We start from the raw sequence: 17,028 nt of genomic DNA, 5'->3' as shown, positions 1-17,028 counted from the left end.
AATTAAAACCTATAACGCAACACATTTATTTACGACGTTCTTTCTTTACTCAGATAAAAACAATAATAATCATTTTTAATCACCAAACATATGTTTTACTGATGCGCAAAGTCTCAAATCGACTACCAAAATCCGCCATGATGCGCGCATCCGGCAATTAAAACCGTCCGTGTGGAAACATAGCAAAGGTTCATTTTGGTGTCCTGATGATTTATGTAATTTAAAACACCATAATTACTTGAAAACATTTCCAAAAATATCTTGTCTTTATGCTGTGTATTGAGGATGATTGAACTAATAATAAACATATTTGCATAAACCATCCATATTTGTGCATGCGCATGTTGATTAGAATATTTAAAACTTGAAAAGTATTAATTGAAGGTGTATTTAGAACAGATAAAAAAGTGAGAATCGCGATAAAATATTTTCAACGACTGACAGCCCTAATATATATATATATATATATATATATATATACATACACATACATACACACACACACACACACACACACACACACACACACACACACACACACACACACGTGCGCATATACACACACGCATATACACACACACGCATACACATACAGAAAAATCATAATTCTGAGGGTCCTTCAGAGCATTTTAACACTGGATCTACAGATCCAGTTCCAGCACCTCTGCCTTTATACAGTTCCTTTTGTGCTCACATAGCAGGCTGGATGTCAGCAAGTGGTGAAAGAACGTCAGGCTAGGAGGACAGGTTCAATGCAGAGTTGCTGCTTTAATACCGAACACACTCCGACTGAAGGGACTGTGGGAGAGGGAGAGAGAAAGAGAGAGAGAGAGAGAGAGAGAGAGAGAGAGAGAGAGAGAGAGAGAGAGAGAGAGAGAGAGAGAGAGAGAGAGAGAGAGAGAGGAGAGAGAGAGAGAGAGAGAGAGAGAGAGAGGGGGGAGAGACAAAGCCATTACAGCTCTGAACATAACAGAAAATGACGCATCACAGCACAGATAAATGTTAGACTAAACAGCTGGACTTTGAGGCTTATTATTATAAGCACACAGATGAGAAAAGGGGAGAAAAGGGAGAGGGGAAGTCATCTCGATGTGGACAAGGAAATTAAATTTGCATTAGATATGTGAAAATTACACTCGCTCTCCACTCTAATAGACAGGAAACAACATTTAGGCTAAGTAATAGAAAAAGTTGCTGAATATAGATGTGCCCCAGGTATAATCGAATGCCTATTTGTGCATATTGCTCAGACGAAATGCGTCACACGGATAATAAAAAAGATCTTACCATATTAGAGAAGGATAATTTTTTTGGAGGTTTGAGAGATGGACACCAGTAAAATGGGGATTTTGGGAAGGGGGGCACAAAAGGACATTAATCACTAAACAATAAATTCTTACATCATGTGTTTTTTTTATTAGGTGGCTTCTTACTGATTGTGCTGTTGCACTCTGTTCCACAAAAAAAAAAAAAAAAAAAAAAATTCCTAAATAATTTGCCTATACAATTAAAAAAAAAAAATGACCACAAAAGACCAAACTCTAGCCCTAGCACCCTTATCATCAGGAGCTTGGGTTGTGCGTCATAAACTTCTGCTAGCCCACCTCAAGGTAAATTGTATAGGCAAAAGTATGTGGACACCTAGCCATAAGATTTGTGTGCTTTTAAGAATATCCCATTCTACATTTATCCCACATTTGCTGTTATGATAACTAGGGGCTGAAACGATTCCTCGAGTAATTCGATTACAAACATTTACCTTGGCAAATTATTCGCCTCTATGCTTCATTTTGTTCATTTAGCTTTTGCACGGAGCACTGTGTTTCCCCACAGACCATTATTACTAACGCACCACCCGCTGAACTCTTTAGCAGCCTGGAACACAGAAGACGCTGCAGAATGAAAAATGGAGGAACGGGAAAAAAACAGCGAGAAGATTCAGTCCGTGTGGAGCAGGTTATGGGAACTGCGGGGGTTTTTGAATGCACTGTATTTGTATTTTGATGTAATATAAATAAATGCTCTAAATGTGTTATGTTTTCACAGATATTCTTGTATGCAATTTTAGCAATATAAATGTACATTTTTATAATTTTCAGATTATAAAATTTATTTTCTCTCTTTAGTTTTGCTCTTTAACAAAAAAAAAGTACTTTTAATCCAATTACTCTGTTAATTTATGGAATAATCGTTAGAATACTCAATTACTAAAATAATCGATAGCAGCAGTCCTAATAATAACCTACACTGGTCTGGGAAAATGTTTACTGGATTTTGTAGTGTGCTTGGAAGATCGTGAAGACAAGGGTCTTAGTAAAATAAGGTACTGATGTAGGGGAGTTGAGGTGAGGAGGCCTGGGGTGCCTTGTTAAGGGCCTTGCTCAAGGGCCCAGCTGTGGAAGCTTGGTGCTGGTATTTGGATTCACAACCTTGCAGAATGTTCAAAATGTACGTCAGCATTTGTTGCATAAATGTTAAAATATTATGTACCTTATGTTTAGTAGACATTATCTTTTTTTTAATTTTGCAAAAAACCCCCAAAAAAAACATAAAAAACAAAACAAAAAAAAAGAAGAAAACCCTGAAATGTCTCTACTAAAAGAATGATGACTGAAGGGATGAAAAAGCAAAAGAACACAGACGTGCTAAACAAGACGCGCTGTGATTATTATTTTTTCTTTCCAACCCTGAAGCATGTGGGTGTTTTGATCTCGATCACACAGCAACGCTGTGCACAACCAGCTCACACTCCTCATGGCCATTTGATGTCTCATAAGCCGTGATGTTTAGCTGTGGAAATGTTTCCATTATAGCAAACAAAGACTGCACTAGCTATGCACCTGTACCTCCGGATGGAGGTTTTACTTCGTATGGGAACACGTGGGTGAGAACTGGCTCTAAAGCAATCATTTCACACAGAGTGTGAATGAGAGCTGTCGAGGAAAGTTAGGGGAATAACTCGGCTGCTTCCTGCTGGTTCGCTCACGACTCGAGTCATTTGGTATCAATCAGTCATCGATAGCTGATGGCAAGGGAGGAAAAAAACAATCTAGATTTATGAGAAAAGTATTTGCGCCCCGGTGGAACCTAAAACCCTGTCGGCAAGAATACTTCTATAATGCCAAATCGAAGCTTTCAGGAAATTGTACCTTAGGTTGCATGCTCAAGCTGTGAGCGTGTAGGCGTAAACTGGTTTAAAAGCCATCCGTTTTAAAGCAGAAGTAGCGCTATTCCACATCCTGCTGCTCTAGTCACAATAGGTCATTTAATTGAGCTTAAGGACAAACACAGGAAAAAGATACAAGCCAATATAAGAAAATTCACTTCGGTGCTTTCCACTACACCTCTGGAATCTTTTGCTTGATTGTTCGAGTTTGGAGAAGGTTGATATTGATTATGCACAGCTACAGTGTCTTTTAAAAGTTTGGAAACACCTCCTTTATGGTTTTTGAGAAACATGTTCCGGTTGTTTCTATGCAGCAAACTAGGTAACTTAACAGTATGAAGATTTACTTTGACCAAATAAATATATAACTGCACAGATGTTCAACTTTATTCTCATTTTTAAAAAATCCTCCCTTACCATGAATAACAGTTTTACACAATCTTGGCATCCTGACAGTTCGTTTCTCCAAAGATTCGGCTTCATACTTTGAAATGTTTCTGGTAAAACTTGCCAAATGTGCTCTTCACTAGTCAGATATTTCTTTCTGAATTTGTAATCCAGTTCCTCCCAGAGCATTCAAATAGCATTTGAGTGCGGTGACTGGGCAGGCCATTATACTCATTGTCTTCTTTTATAGTTGGTTTAAATTAGGAAGTAAGCAATTGTAGCCACCATTTAATCTACATTTATATATAATGTAAACATGTCCTCCAAATATAAACAGAAACTTGTGACATGGAACATGACATAGCTACATGTATTTCGTCCAAAAACCTACAGTTATTTGTTGAAGACTGGAGTCCCTGAACACCAGGGATCACTTAGTACCGGGAATAATAAAAACATTTACATTACTTTATTCCATTTTATTGACTTTCACAGTTGATAGGGTCGAATCAGTCGCACTTTTTTCTACGCATTGATAAATTAAGCTCGCACTGATTCGGCACTTGCACGGATTAGGTGAGTCTAGGTACATTTTCAATATATGTGGAATAATCAAATCCTATAATACATATAAAAGTAATATAATATGCATGTTATTGCACGTGACACCCACCAACCCTCAATGGAAAAATTGTGTTGTCTGAAAGTGCAAAAAATGTTTGGGACTGCTGGCCGGAGGTGAGGGACTGATGAAAATTAAAACCATTCAATTACCCGGGTCGTTGCATATAAACAAAAGGCACATGCATACATCTCTTAAAAATAGATGCTTCCAAACATTTGACAGGCCAAAGATTTGCTTGAGCGGTGCAGTCGCTCTCAATGACTTAAAAAAAACGCTGTTGAATTCTAAAACCTGAAGAGAAAAAGTTACAATAAATGGGCTCATTCTGTTTTTTTTACTATAGTAAACAGCTCATACTCAGGGATTTGTTCAGTGGGCACTTCACATATTCTAAGACTAATAATAAACAGATTTAAAAATAGTGTGTTGTTGAGCAAGTAATTCTGCTAATCTCTGTTGCTTTATTTAACATGCTTGGAAGAAGTCTCACTTGTAAGCACTTTCTGTCTCTCTGCAATCCTTTTTCTCTGCTTTCTTGGTATCCTGACAGGCTCTGTGTAGGTGTGTGAGAGAGGTAGGCGGGTAAAGAATTACTGTTTATCCCGGCTATAATGTGGGTCAGAACAGAAGCCAACTCTTCTCTCAAACTTTTCACGACTTTAAATCCAATTCTGAAACGCTAACATTTGTTACATATTACATGGCAAATTTAACATAGTAGTTATTCCATTCCAGCAAATTGGTGTGGAACGAGCAGCACAACAAACTGTGCTGCCATACCAAATGAAGGAAAATAAGGCTGCACCTTCTGCCATATTACTAAATATATAGATATATATATATACATATACATACATATACATATATATATATTTTGGGAATAGCATGTCACTGCATTCCTCCGATATTACTGCGTGTGTGTGGGACTGATGATTATGTCCTTTTTATTTTCTGATGCTCATTTCTAAGTTTCTTCGACTAACCCGTAACGCTGTTGCCAAGAAAAATAAAAAAGCAAGAGTTTTGGAAACCTGTCTGTGCTTATATGATTTCTGTTGCAACTGGAGTTAGCGAGCTCTCCCTTCACCCAGACTCAACGCGTTACAACGGCTTGTATCTAAACAGTAGCCAACCAAGTAAGTCATTGTTCACGGTCTTCCTCCTTCCTTTCACAAGTACAGTGGCACCTTGACCTACGAGTGCATTAATGATTTTTTTGCTTTGTTACACGAGCAAAAAATTAAGGTTAGTAGTATTTCCTTATTAAATAATAACATTTTAAATCTGTTTATTAATAGTATTTAATCATGTGGAGCTTCTACAATACAAGTCCGTGTGAATGGGAAGCTTCTGTGGAACAACACCATATTAAAATGAGAGCATTAATATAAATGTTTGCAGCCAGAACTATTTCCCATTAAGGGGGTTGTCTTCCAGGATAGCAGGTGTTCTTTGAAGAAAGGATTGTACATTGGCAAACGTGTGATAATAGGGATGATTGTGGTCACGGTGCTTGAGTAAGCACTTTGTCCAGGCTAGAACAATCCCAGTGCATTCGAACAGCAGCATGGAACTAGTCAAATATGTGTTAGTGCTGAAGGGAACATTAGAGTTAAACATGTGTGGAAAGCACCCAGAACTTTTGTGACAGGTGAATAGATGCATTCGGTGCAATAGAGAGGGTTTTTTCTTTTTTTAAATAAATGGTTTAATAACTAAGAGTGGGATGCATTCAGAATAAAGCAGGAGTTAGAAGGCAGTGTATATGAGTGCTGCTGGAAAATTAGTTTCAGCACAATTAATTAAAAGCCCACTAGATGACAGAAAGTGGGATTTTTTTTTTTTAAAGGTCATAATAAGAGCTTCATTATCGGAATGTTAAAAAAACAAACACCGAGTAAAACACCCTGAAGATAATCAAAAGTATTTGTACGGAGCTTGTGAGATGTGCAATATGGTTCTTTCTCTTGTTCTCTCTTTCTCTTTTCTCTTACACACAAACCAAAAGACAAAAGCATTTAGATAATTAGATAAAATAATGCAATGTTAGATCTATTTCTGTTATTGAAAATTCTTAATGAATAAGTTATTGTTATGTACAGTAGATTTAAAGAAATGGTTTGGAGAAAATTATAATTTGCACTTCCCTTTATGCTAATTATAGCACCTCAGCCAAGGCATATTTTCTGTACAAGACAAATTAAATTGAAGTCTTCGTCACCCAAAATCTAAATGCTTTGCTGCCTTCACACTTCTGAGAAGGTGTTCACCAGGTTTTACAGCGTTTCTATGGGGATTTGTGCTTATTCAGACACAATAGGATTAGTGAATCTTCCAATTTATCCCAAAGGTTGATTTGAGATCGGGGATCAGTGCAACCCACTTGGGTACTTCCATTCTACGTGGCAAAGCATGTCTTCTAAACTGTGGTTGATTTTGCAATAGGCCGCTCTCATGCTGGCACCAGGTTTGAGGCATCTTAGTACCAGGGAAGGGAATCCAAAAGCATGCAAAAACTTGCATCATCATTTGCCCTTTTGTGGCTAGGGTTTGTAGAAGGCCCACAAACTGGGGTCATGGTCAGGCATCCAAATACATCCTTAATGCCAAAACATATTTCCAAAAGTATTGCGTCACCTTATCATAAGTGTGGTATGTGATTTTTGAGCATTGCATTCCACATTTACACCCAATTTGTCCTTATAATTCCCTCCACTCTTCTGGGAAGATGTTCCACTAGATTTAGGAGTGTGTTTATGGATATTTGTGTTCATCAGCCACAAGGGTGTTACGAAAGGTATTGATGTAAGTGAAGAGGCCTGGGGTGCAGTTCATGTTCCAATTCATCCCAAAGGTGTAGGGATGAGATCAGGCCACTCAAGATTTTCCTCTCCAAAGCATGTAAACCAGATCTTCAAGGAGCTCAATTTGTGCACAGAAGCATCGCCATGCTGAAACAGATTTGGGTTTCCAAGTTCAAGTGAATACAATTTTTTTATTAAAGCGCATCCAAAGACGTCCTGTACAATAAAATGCCTCCAGATTTGTGGTAACAGTTTGGAAAAGAACCACATATAGCAGGAAAGGTCAGGTGATCCAATAGTTTTGGCAATATAGTGTACATTTGACCTTTCATAGATACAGTACAAAACGAAAGTAGCAAACTAGGGGTGACCCCAAATAGTTGAAGATTCGAATCTTTGCAGAGGTTATAAAAACGAGGATCATGCCATTTTGTTTATACACGGGTGCCCGATGTCTGATTTCACATAGAATTACTGGGCTTTTTTTAATACTGTAAATAAAAACGTAACAAAGAAGAAGCTAAGAATAAACATTTTCCAAACATCCATGTGACAGATTTAAGTCTTACTTTCCATGATCTGTGATCGATACAGGAGTATCTTGGCGGCAGGTATTTAAATATTTAACAATGTCTGGGATTTTGGGTGGCACAGACTTCCATTACTCACAAACTACATTACATTAATATCTGTAGTGCAAAACCAAAAGTAAGGGGCATGAGTAGGATTAGAAGGATTGCACCTGATCAATAGGAATGACAGAGAATAAGGGAATGTGAGAAAGGAGTTGTGAGAAGAAATGCTGCTGTTGCGTGTGCAGGGATGTGCAAGTAGAAGGATGTGCTCACTTACGGGAATGGAGCGGCTGAGGTATCGTGCCGAGGGCCGACTGAGACCTGCAGTGACCGGATTCTGACCCGGCTCCTCCAAGCCAAACCTTCTGGTATTGGAGGCTCCACCCAGGCTTTTGTGGTTGTGGTTGCTGAATGCGGAGATCTTGGAATTGGCATTGGATGCACTATAATGATCACCGTTGTTGTTGACTTCGTCATGAACATTTGGTGCAGCCATAGCTGAGATGTTAGCAAATGTGGCACGCGGGACAGGGTAGGACGGAGACGAGGACGCAAACAAGGGCCGCGAGTGATTCCCAGAGTCTCCGGCGACGACGCATAGGTTGCCCAATGAGGTGGTTAATCTGGAGTTAAGACAGAAGCTGAAGGGTGGATAGGGGGGAGTGAAGAAAGGAACACGGACACAGATTGGGGACGGGATGGTGGACGGATCACTGCGACACACTCAACACATACTACATACCGTCCTACACAATATCATGACAGGCAGAAGATACAGAACGAGCAGAAAAAAGTGGCTTTTTCTTTGTGTTTATGTGATGCTGACCTCTTAAAAATGTGCCATGCGGTCATAGTGATATGTCAAGTACTCAGTATAAAAAAAAAAAAAAAAAAAAAGGATATAAAAAAAAATTTGAACTTCCTTAATATGAGTTTACAGAGAGAGTGATAGGAAGAAAGGGTGTAAGTATGAGTAAGCATGAATTGGAGTAAAAGAGTGTATCATGGGCTAATATCAGCATTTTTTCTCGATGAGTCACCCACTGAATTAAGCAACCCAACTACTGGCTGTTTCTCCTTATCAGCATATAGAGTAGTCACAGAAAGGGAAAAACACCACCAGGGGGCTGAAGGGGGGAAATGCAAGATAAGAAGGAAAAAGACAAAGAGAAAGAACGGTAAACAGGAAGGGTTTATACATCAGACAAGCTCAGATCAAAGCAAGGAAGCATTCACATAGTTAACTAACTGATGTAGCAAAGATGGGAAAATCTGGGAGTGAAAGTGGAATACTTCAGCCTAAACATTGTGAGAAAGACAGAGTGTGAATGAAGGGGAGATAAAGGAATGCACAAAGGAAGACTCACCTCTTCAGGTTGGCTGAGGAGGAAGAAGAGATTCGGCTGATTCTCTTGGCTGAAGCAGAGGTAGCAGTGGGAATGGAGGAAGAGGACGGCAATTTGGAAGGTTTGAGAGGTGAAACTGGGACATGAGTACTGGAGCCAGTCAGTCTACTGTAAAACAAATACAAATTAGAAAATTAATGGAAAACAATGCAACTAGCTAAAAACAACAGTTTATCAAACATTTTTTTTTTTCTGGTCTTATTAGATCAAAATGAAGCAGTTTATTTATTTATTTGCCCGGATAAATGGAAAGGGTTGCGTTAGGAAGAGCATCCAGCGTAAAAAACATGTGCCAAATCAAACATGCGGATGATCCGCTGTGGCGACCCATAATGGGAGAAGCCGAAAGAAAGTTTATTTATTTATTTATTAAACAAAATGTAGACAATAAGACCATTTAAAGTAACAATTGAGTCAATTTCATCAAAAGCCTTTTTTTTTAATTCAATAAATAATGCATTTAATGTTTCTTCAGGCAGGAACATTATGACCACCTGCCTAATATTGTGTTGGTCCCCTTTGTCCTGATCTGTCGAGCATCAACAGCATTAATTTCTTCAGCAGTTTAAACTACAGGAGTTCGACTGTTGGATCAGACCACATCAATGAGCCTCAAATGCAACTAAATGGTTTCTAGTCTTTTTCGGAGTCATCCTATTGATCCGGATTAATTTTGATGAATCATGGCATTAATGTATAAATCACTTGGTAAAAAAATAATCAAAGACACGTTGTAAATGTGAAATAATATATCAACGATGACATAAAATGTACTATTCTGTCCACACTGTGTTCACACAATGTCTGCTATGTAGATAACACTCAACTGATCCTGTCCTTCCCCCTATAGAAACTTGGTTCTGCATTTTATCATTGATGGCAGCTCATCGAGCTTAATTCCAATTCCAAGTTGTCGAGATCTTGTAATCTCTATGTACAACTATCCTTTTCTTCTCACGTCTAAACTAACATGCTCATGTTAAATTTCTTTATTACAACATCAGGAGAATGTATCCGCTTCTGTCCAGATAAGCCACTCACTGGTGCTTGCTCGTTCCCTCGCTATCTTAAGACATTTCACCTCTGTAACTGATCCAAAATGCATCAGTATGACTTTTCACCACCTCACTGCTATGCTTTCGCCACTGGTTTTCCGTAAATACCCACGTCAGATTTAAAACACTGATGCTCGTCTATGAAGCCAAAAACAGCAGCTCTTTCTAACTAATTTCTCTCCTAACAGAGATTCAGACTGATTAAATTCTTAGTCTGTGTCCTAATGAACCAGCATTAAAATGTATTTATTGACTGAAAAGTCAAAAGATTTTCCAGGATGCACTTGATAAAGGAGTCTACCCAAAGCCATAAATGTAAATGTTCACATGCTGTTCACCATGTAGAAGCAGTCATTCATTTGCAAAATGATCAGTGAAGTGCGTTCTGGAATTTTCCACTTGGGTGAGCAGAAATTGAGCGCCGAGTTCCACGAATGTAAAGCTGATGCAGAGTTCTTTTTAAAAGCTACACGAACCAAACTCTAAAATAGTAAATTCGCTATTTCGTTTTTTTCTTTTTATTATTATTTTAGATATGAACTACTTAAGGGTTAAGATGATTACAAAATTGATTTCTCAAAGACCTACTTTGGCTCAGAAAGGGGTTATGAAAGAGCCAGAAATAGCCTGGGAGGAACAATAAGGAGGCGCTGGTAATAAGCACAGGGTCAAGGTGCACGAGAAACAGAGAAAGCGCATTGTTCTGCTACTACTCATTCTTCAGCAGCTCTTCATCATAAAGAGTTCCCCCTCTCTCACTCTCACGCAAGAAAAAAAACAGATGAATAGGGTTTATAAAAAGGCAGCTGCAATGTGCTCATTCCACCTTATCCATCTCTTTCACTCAAACTTAGTCGTTCCTCACTTTTTTCTGTCTTTTCGAGCTAAGGGGCCATCTGTGTAGATCTCCTTCAATAATCCATCAGTTCTAAACCGTGCAACTTTGTCTCTCTGGCTCAGCGCGGTAGAATGAGTAGGAGGAACATTTTAGTGCGAGAGGCCTCTTCTCTCACCACTCCTGAAGCAATGATGTAAATTCAATGACCTCCTTTTGAACGAGTATTCGGCCCTTATTGAATTTCGCACAAAGTGCTAAAAAGCAAGCCAAGCGCTTCGTCGTGGGCATCGCCGATATCTACATGTGATTGTTTTAATCTCCTGGCGGACGCTTTGTGAGTTTTGTGAGCAAAGGGTCTTGAGAAGGTTGATAAGTGCCCCATGATGCATAATGTGTGTTTGAAGGTAGGGGGGTGTGGGGGCTCATTATTCAACGCTATTTGTCGTCGTGTCACAAATATTGGTTAACGGGAATTTTAGGGGGGTAAACAGAAGAAAACAGGACGGTTAGTCTTCATGTTGCATAATCAAAAAAGGATGTTTGAATTTAGTGTGCTCTCTTTTGAAGTGTATCATTGCAAAAAGTGTGATAGGAATCTTGTCGGAACTTCCAAACTTGGAGGGATTTTTTTGATAAATCAACAAATCGTGAACCGATCGGAAGTTGGGGGGTTCAAACCCTAGTGGGATATGTGAAGAAACAATTTTACTCTGCTTTTTCTTCTTAAAAGTGCTCCCACCAATGACTGAGCGACGTATGAGACATTACTTTCATGACCACATTAGCATGAACTAATTGGAAGCTGGACTGTTAAAGCCGAATGTACAGACCAGGAGGTGAAAGAACGATAGACAGAAGGATTACAGCGCCAAGAGAAGAAGTTGGGGTATACATCGCTTCACCACTATCAGCATGTAGAGAGAATGAAATCAGACTGCAAAGCATGCTTCTACTCAATATATTATTACAAAATAAATCTTGGATATTACTGACAATCACATCAATTATAAAAGATATACGTAAGATTGTTTAGGGTGGATGATTTTTTTTTTCTGATCTCAATCTCATCCATAATTGAACGAGAGGCTCTCTGGGATAAGTGGCTTCTACAACTATTAAACTGCAGCATTAAATCGGAAGAGTTATCAGTATTCAATAAAATAAAAAAAAAAAAGGGATCGGTGCTTCCTTAGCGCTTTTATCAACCAGATAAAACACGGACAGCTCATAAAGACGGAACATCATTAAAGGGAATGATGCTTTAGTATCTACCTGTGTTAAGGAACAAAGACAACATCTACGAGAGGCAAGTAACACCGCAAGTTACTATGGCAACCTCACACTCGGCACCCAGCTCCTGTGTAATTACTTTAGCTCCACATCTTTTGTTAGAGAGGCACAGGAACATTAGTCTAGAGCTGCCAAACCGCCAAATTGGCTCAGATGGTGCCAGGCGATACGATATTTCGAGCTTGATGCTGTGATAAAATATACATTTCTGATCTATTACGGCTGTTCTTTCTTGATTTTCAGTGTTTAACTCTAAACGGAATTGCAGACATTCTATAATGTCTACAATTTCTTGTATGTTTACCATACAACATTGCAGGTCTCACCACAGTCCTATAAACTTTCCCTTTCACTCTTGCAGATACTCCTCTATCACAAATCACTCCTGCCATCACTCTTCTCCACCCACTCCACCCTGTCTGCACTCTTTTCTTCACTTCCCTAACACATTTTCCATTACCTTGCACTGTTGACCCCAGGTACCTGAACTCCTCCACCTTCACCACCTCTTCTCCCTGCAACCGCACCCCTCCACTGCCCTCCCTCTCATTTCACACACATGTACTATCCAGGCTCTTCTCAACCTGCTCCCTACTCTCACCACAAAAAAGTAAATATCATCCGAAAACATCTTAGTCCATGGAGACTCCTGTCTGACCTCGTCCGTCAACCTGTTCATCACCACTGCAAACAGAAAAGGGCTTAGAGCGGATCCTTGTTGCAGTCCAACCTCCACCTTGAACCAGTCTGTCGTTGCTACTGCACACTTCACTGCTGTCACACTGTCATCATACATGTCCTGCACCACCCTCACATACTTCTCACCTGACTTCCTCATACAATACCACATCAGCTCTCTCGGCACCCTGTCGTACGCTTTCTCTAAATCCACAAACATTGCAATCTGCAATTACCATTAAAAACAGTACAAACGTTGATTTGCACAAATTGCGTACTCAAACCTTGCATACTCAAATGCTGGGTTTTTTTTTCTTCCAATTATTTTTTTACAGAAAGAAACAACCCAGCATGAGTGAATTTTTTCAATTTGCCCCATAAACTCAACAAGCAACTACTATAAGCTTTATAAAATGTCCAAATTAAAGCTTGTTAAAAAATGTGGCTTTTGCAATTTTTTAACTACACTTTTATACATAAATACCCTCAATTAGTGTTTTATGTAGTTATAATAAGCAAAACATCCAAAAACTAAATATAAATAAAAAAATTTAATAAAATAAAATTTGATTAATTAATAATAATAAATTGTTAGATTAACCAAAATAATCGTTAGGCAACCTATGAAAAATGCAGTTCAACTCCCGGCCAAAGTGGCCAGAGTCCATTTTAAAGAACATGCAGGAGATGAGGAACCTCTGGGAAATGCATTAGCAAATTAAGTACCGAGGGAAGCAGCACTACTACCGGTACAACAAGAAACACCACACCCAAACCCCACAATCATGTCTGATGTAACAAACGAGCCAAAACTAACAAACATAGACCCATACAACATACTGTGCTTTCTTTTCTTGAGACGCCTTTTCAACACTTATAAAATGAACACAATTGCAACTTGTAGGAGATGTGATTCCCCCCCCCAAAAAAAATTAAAACTGAACCATAAAGGAACACTATTAATAAAGCTTGTATTGATGCAGGCCGTAATCAGACTGTTCCGGCAGTACTGACAGAGTAAGAATGATCTCATCTTTAACAACTAAACGTTCACTGGAGTTCTCCCTGATAATATAAGAGGACTATGCTTGGTTCTCGTCACATCATGCTCTGATATCAGTGTAATTTCTGTAACGCCTATACAATGCGAGTATGTGGCTTATGCAGTATACATGATTTCCTGTCTGACTAACTTAACAAAAACAATAATAATAAAATTAACAAAAGTGAGTACACCCCTCACATTTTAGCAACCATTCTAGTATTTCTACACAAGGGACAATACTAAAGAAATGAAACTTAGATTATATTTTAGAGTAGTAAACATGCAGCTTGTATAGAAGTATATATTTACTATTCTCTGAAAATAACTCAACATACAGCCATTATTGTCAAAACAGCTGGCAAAAAAAAAAAAGTGAGTACACCCTAAGCGAACATGTCAAAACTTTGTCCAAAATGTCAATATTTTGTGTGAGCAATACTGTTATCCAGCACTGCCTTAATCCTCCTGGGCATGAAATTCACTCTTCCATAATGACATCATGGAGCTGCTGGATCTTAAGACACATGGCACTTCTTCACCTTCCACTTGAGGATGTCCTGCAGGTGCTCAATAGGGTTCAGGTCTGGAGACATAATTGGCCACTCAATCACCTTCAGCTTCCTCACCAAGGCAGTTGTCATATTGGTGTGTTTGGGGCCGTTTTCATGTTGGAAATCTGCCGTTCGGCCAAGTTTCCAAATGGAGAGCATCATGTTCTGCTTTAGAATGTCACAATACGTGTTGGAATCTAAGATTTCCTCAATGAACTGCAGCGCCCCAATACTAGCAGCACTCATGCAGCCCCAAACCATGATGCCACCACCAGCATGCTTGACTGTAGGCCACACAACATTTTCTTGGTCCCCCTCACCAGGGCGTTGCCTCACATGCTGGACAACATCTGAGCCAAAAAATTTTATCTTAGTCTCATCAGACCATAGGACATGGTTCCAGTAATTCATGCTCTTGAAAAGGTTGTCTTCAGAAAACTGTTTGCAGGTTTTCTTGTCTCCTGGGATGACGGCCATGCAAACCGACTCGTTGCAGTGTGCGGCGTATGGTCTGAGCACTGACAGGAGGACCTTTCACTTTCGCAACCTCTAACACAATGCTGGCAGCACTCATGTGTCTGTTTTTTTAAGCAGCTTCTGCACTTGATGCACAGCACGGGCACTTACCGGTAACTTCTTTGATCGACTCTTGTGAGGCCTGTTCTGAGTAGAACCCATCTTGGAAAACCTCTGTATGACCCTGGCCACTGTATTGTAACTCAGTTTCAGGGTGTTACCGATTTTCTTATTGCCTAAGCATCTTGTGAAGAGCAACAATTCTCGAATCCTCTTCGAAAGAAGAATTATTCTTTGCCATGAGGTGTCATGTTGAATTGTACTCAAAGCACCAAATTTGAACTGCTCTAATACAAGATACACAAATTTGTATGGTCGTGTCAAGCAGACAAAAACATAAACATGATGAATAGGACGTGTGGCCTTGCCTGGTTACAGTTATCACTTCGCGTGTACAAACTTTTGTTGCCAGCTGTTTTGACAATAATAGCTGTATGTTGAGTTATTTTCAGGGAACAGTAAATTTATACTGCTATACAAACTGTACATTGACTAATTTATCCAAGTTTTATTTCTATAGTATTGTCCCTTGAGAAGATTGAAGAGAAGGTAGTCCCTTGAGACTCTAAATCCATTTAGAGAGCATCAGAGATCTTTCCTAAACTTTTCCAAGATTTAATTTTCCTTTCGGGCATGATAAAAAAATACTACTGTCTATTGCTACATATCTGACGTTTTTCCTGCTACATAACACCATTAGCCAGCTCTCCACTATCATTATACAGTGACTAAGAGGGTGAGGGCTAAATGTCCTTCAGCTGATTGGTTAGTGCCACTTTGATTGACAGGGGAGCAAGAGTATTCCCGTTTTTGCTCCTAAGAGTGCAGGGCCAATTTTAGTGCTGGCCTGGATGATCTCTGGACAATATTTTGCTGGTGTGCCTTTCAGGGGCCTTTAATTGAAAATAGTCAAACTTTCCCTGTCTAATCTGTCTAGCTCTCCCAGTAGCTTAGTCTCTCACAGAGGTGGCAAAAGTACACACATCCTTTACTTAAGTAGAAGTACAGATACTCATGTTTTAAAATACTCGGGTAAAAGTTTAAGTACTGATTCAACTTTTTTACTCAAGTGAAAGTAAAGAAGTCTTGGCTCTGACATGTACTTAAGTAAAAAGTTGTTTGTGTCACCATTATGAGGGAAAAACCCACAAACCGCCACCTAGAGGGTTAATTGTGTAAAAAATGGCGGATTTTCTGTTGATTTGAGACTTGGCGCATAAATAAAACAAAAGTTTACTGATTAAAAATATTTTTATCTGGAGTTTAATAATTTATTTTACATCTAAGTAAAGAAAGGAGGTCGTAGATAATTGTATTTTTTCCCGAAGGTTTTAATTTCGCCTCTTTTATATTTAGAAATTTATTTATGTATTTACATTTTTTTATAAAAATGGTAAAAACAGAAATGCTGAATTGATGGCGCGTTAATAACATTTAGTGCCGTGTACAATAATTTTAATTTTGACAGCCAAATATATATATATATATATATATTAATACAAAACAAATTTAAAATGTTACCGAATAAATGTATCCAGGCGGAACATCCACATATAGAACACAAGCAGAGAAAAGATGATCATCATCATGAATGTGTCTGTTCTCAGTCATGTTTACATCACTGACTCCCTCTGTCTCATCCACATTAACCCCAAACTTCTTACTGCCTTCTGCCTGCTCATTCTTATCTTCGTAAACTAGTCTACATCTGTGGTGAGTGAGAGTCAGGACTTTATACACCAGCGGATTGAAAAAGACGCGCAGTAACAGGAAATCGGTTGTTCAGCTGAAATCAGCACGCAGTGAAAATAAAAAAAATATATTTCACCAAATCAGTGGATTAAAACTAAAGTAACAAGCCGGTTTTGAAAATGTAAGAAGTAAAAAGTACAGATATATGTGTAAAAATGTAATGAGTAAAAGTAAAAAGTTGTCTAAAAAATAAATAGTGGAGTAAAGTACTGATACCTGAAAAATCTACTTAAGTACAGTAACGAAGTATTTGTACTCTGTTACTTCCCACCTCTGGTCT

The 17,028-nt window shown here is 38.7% G+C and overlaps 1 protein-coding gene across 7 annotated transcripts in view; it reads right to left on the bottom strand.

Moving 5' to 3' along the window:
• Window positions 1–549: 549 nt before the first annotated feature.
• Window positions 550–17,028, bottom strand: part of cdc14ab (cell division cycle 14Ab) — a 49,210-nt gene continuing 32,731 nt past the window's right edge. For 3 of the 7 annotated variants that reach the window (XM_083559200.1, XM_083559199.1, XM_083559202.1), the window contains 3 exons: window positions 8,925–9,071; window positions 7,835–8,198; window positions 550–798 (listed from right to left, as the gene is read on the bottom strand). In XM_083559200.1, coding sequence (XP_083415326.1) covers window positions 769–798; window positions 7,835–8,198; window positions 8,925–9,071 — 541 coding nt within the window. In that variant the 3' untranslated portion in view covers window positions 550–768. The other 4 variants (XM_083559203.1, XM_083559205.1, XM_083559201.1 and 1 more) reach the window with 3 other exon arrangements.

Source organism: Silurus aristotelis, assembly GCF_946808225.1.
Source record: "Silurus aristotelis genome assembly, chromosome: 13".
NCBI lineage: Eukaryota > Metazoa > Chordata > Actinopteri > Siluriformes > Siluridae > Silurus > Silurus aristotelis.
Note: the sequence above shows the minus strand (reverse complement) of the source record. Positions and strands in the feature narration are given on the sequence as shown.